Genomic DNA, 3,715 nt, shown 5'->3' with positions numbered 1-3,715 from the left:
TTCTCTGTCTAGAAATCTGTCTGACTCTACTGAATGAATGGCACTACGGTGCTGTGTGTCTGTTATTACATGGCTAGTATTTTAAAGCCATCTCTTTCTCTACATAATAATGATATCCTTGCATTAACTTTTTGTCCAAATATAATAAATTGCTGAGGGAAAATTACACTGATTCATTCAGAATGTTGTATTGGAGCTGCTAACCACGCTAAAACCAACACACACTTGAGTTGTTCCTGTTGTCATTTTTAATGACACAGAACAACAGCTGTCCTTAGGATACAATGTCAACATTCTTAGTAAACCTGCAGTGCTGTTTTCTTTTACAGTATAACCAATCGATTGAATTGGGCCCTAAGTCATCAATACAAACATGCAGCAATAAGCAATAACATATATATTACATAACGTTCTATAGCACAACATGTTATATAGTGTGTACCTACAAGGCCACTCATTTTTTTTTTTAAATACAATCTAACAATTTTCTGGAAAGAGATTTATTAAGGAGGATGAGGGTGCTAGGATATGTAAGGTTAAGATGTGTCTTACTGCTGTTTTGAACCATGGGTAAAACAATGCATATATCAGAGGGTTAATGAATGAATTAATGTACACAACCCAGGAGAGAAATGCTATGATGACATCTGAATGTGCCAAGTAGTCCTCAGAAAGTGAACCAACGTAATATGTGATCCAACCGACGAGGAAAACCAATAACACAACCCCCAGTGTTTTGGTTGCCTTATTCTCTGACATCTTGATCCTGGTTGTGATATTCATCACTTTTACTTGAATTCTTGCCACTTTGAAAATGTTCATGTATAAGCATATAATAACAGAACAAGGTGCAACAAAGGAGACAAAAAGGTCAATAATTCCCCATGTAAAACTGATAATCAACACACATTCTCCATGGCAGTTCTTGTGTGCCTGAGAACGATACCATTGACCATTACAGTATAGAATAACAAGATTATATATAAAAGAAAATATCCAGGTTAGGAATATAGAAGTCAATGTTTTTCCAATAGTTATTTTTGAAATGTAGAGTAAAGGATCACAAACAGCAACATATCTGTCAACAGCTATGATGACTAAATTGTATAGAGATGAAAAAATGACAGAGAAAACAATCCCATGAAAAACTGAACACGTTGTTTCACCAAGATACCAGCATGACTCGATGACTTTGATGCCCTCCACTGGAATCACAACAATCCCAACCAGGAGATCTGACACAGCCAGAGAGAGGATGAGCAGGTTGGTTGGAGTGTGGAGCTGCTTGAAGTGAGAGATGGAGATGATCACCAGCAGATTCACAAACACTGTGAATGATGACACAGAGAAAAAGAAAAGGTGCAGGAGTATATTTTCTGCTATGGATCGTTCCTCCTTAACGCAAGACGAGTTGTGGAGAGGAAAACAGTATTGTACTGCTTGATATCCATCCACTTCACTGAACGCCATTGGGAAGTAAAAACACTGTTCTTTTCAATTGAGTGCAATGAATCAAGTGTTATTTCTTAGTGTAGATTCATAGTGTATCTGATCTAAATAATAAACTAAACTGTGCAGAGCAGCTTTATTTATATCTGAGTTAGATATAGGAGTGTGTGTGTGTGTGGGGGGGCGGTACACACATTGGAGCCCAGCCCTCTTATCTATTAAATTGAAGGAGATTGCTGATGTATAATGAGCTACAGTAAAACAAAACATATTGGCATGAACCTAGAACCTATTGTTGTTGTAGGGATGGTTCCTATATATTTTCTAATCTGAGATTTATAAGACCAGACCAGATCCCCAGGCCGATATAGCAACTCCACATGCAGTAAGCACCACACTACTCACCATGCTGACCACATCTACTGCAGCTCACTCTGAAGAAGAGAATAGAGCCCAGAGACAAGAGGTCAACCAGGTTACCCAATCCCATGACCACCTACCTACTGAGACTGAGCCACCCAGACTTCACACCCCTGACTGACCAGAACCGGAGCAAGGTAGAATGAGAAATCACTCCACAGCATGTGCCTTACTGAGAGGCCCTGACATTACTCGTCCACCCCACGATGTGATGCATCATCTGCACTTCGCCACCACTCTACAGGGTTCACTGTGCCACTGGCGAGAATAGGTGTGGTTTTCTACCTGCCGTGGGACCTTCCTGGACTCTGATCAATTTCCGCCACTGCACCCCTCTACGAGCTTGAACCAGAAGATGGCTGCTCATCGTTCGACTTCAGGTAAGCCTAAATGGATGTGTTTCGGAGCCTAAATGGATGTGTGCCTTCTTCCCCCGCCTCCGGACTTATGACTTTCAAATTGTGATAGGGAGTTTTTTTTTTGCTTTATTTGAGCCCATGTACCAGCTGTCTTCTGCCTGGGGCTTTGGTGTTCCCTCTGTGGCTGTGGATGCCCCTTCAGCTACCTTTCCCTGTTCTAGTCAATCAATTGCCTGGGTACTGTCTGGACCACTGCATCCCCCCTCTGCTGGGCCGTGCTCTCTGGATCAGAGCTCTGTCCCTTTGGCTGTTGTGTCCTGCACGCAACTGGCGTCGCAGCAGCTCTTTTCTCAGGTGAGTTCTGTGGCTCTGGCCTCGCAATCTACTTTGAGACACAGCAGAGGCCAGATTATTCCAGAGATTGTGATAGGGAGTTCCATGTTGAGGCATATATCTGTACCTGGGGCAAATAATGTGTTTTCCTGGGGTAAAAGTTCCGGATATCACCAGGTTGCTTCCTGTGGCTGTAAGTCAGTCAAACTCCTCTCCATCATTCATTGAATCAGATGGCTAATTCATCATAAAACCCACTGATATTGCCAACTACTTTAATGATTTTTTTCATTGGCAAGATTAGCAAATTTATGCATGATACAAATGCTGACACTACACATCCAAGTATATCTGACAAATTATGAAAAACAAGCATTGTAATTTTGAATTCTGTACAGTAAGTTTGGAAGAGGTGAAAAAAGTAGTATTGTCTATCAATAATGACAAGCCACTGGGGTCTGACAACTTGGATGGAAAATTACTGAGGATAATAGCGGACAATATTGCCATTCCTATTTGCCATATCTTCAATTTTAGCCAAAGTGTGCCCTCAGGCCTGGAGAGAAGTAAAGTAAAAACAAAGTAAAGCCTCCTTAACTGGCTCAAATGTGACCAGTTTCAGGAAACTAGGCATATGTCGCGGGTCAACTACTTCACAGGAAAGCTATTTGAACGTAAACATTTTTGTGCAGAAATGCCTTTTCGAACATGTAAACTTTCATGTGCCTTAATAACAAACTTGTATGCCATCTGTAAATACAAATACAATTGTTAAATTACGAGCCTATTTTAGCCACAGAAAAAGCCGGAAACCTTCGCGCTAGCCATGATTGGCTGAGATAATGAGTGGGCTGGACATGCCGAGAGATGAGTTTGGATTGGTCTGCCAAAAAGTACACTTCTGTCTATTTGAGCTGGTCAGTGTGTTTAGGTAATCCTGTCTAATGCGGCTTTTTGAAATGTATTGCGTAGTAAAACTGCATAAGAGTTGCTATCCACTTTCTGGAGGGCCGAGTTTTGAAATCAGTGGAATTCAAGTATGATAGCTAAAGAGATGGAGAAAACGCCTGTCTCCGGATTACATTTTCAAACTAAGGGCAACCATGGCATCCGTGACAGGAGAAGCATCTATCGATGTTGTATACGGGTAAGAA

At 41.2% G+C, this 3,715-nt stretch overlaps 1 protein-coding gene across 1 annotated transcript; it reads right to left on the bottom strand.

Annotated features, from left to right (window-relative positions):
* Positions 1-477: 477 nt before the first annotated feature.
* LOC135549369 (trace amine-associated receptor 13c-like) lies at positions 478-1,470 on the bottom strand. The gene has a single exon (XM_064979356.1). The coding sequence runs from the start codon at positions 1,468-1,470 to the stop codon at positions 478-480; it is 993 nt and encodes a 330-aa protein (XP_064835428.1).
* Positions 1,471-3,715: the final 2,245 nt, after the last annotated feature.

Source organism: Oncorhynchus masou, chromosome 12 (assembly GCF_036934945.1).
Source record: "Oncorhynchus masou masou isolate Uvic2021 chromosome 12, UVic_Omas_1.1, whole genome shotgun sequence".
In the NCBI taxonomy this organism is placed as follows: Eukaryota; Metazoa; Chordata; class Actinopteri; order Salmoniformes; family Salmonidae; genus Oncorhynchus; species Oncorhynchus masou.
The sequence above is the reverse complement of the archived record's forward strand: the minus strand, read 5'-3'. Positions and strand labels throughout refer to the sequence as shown.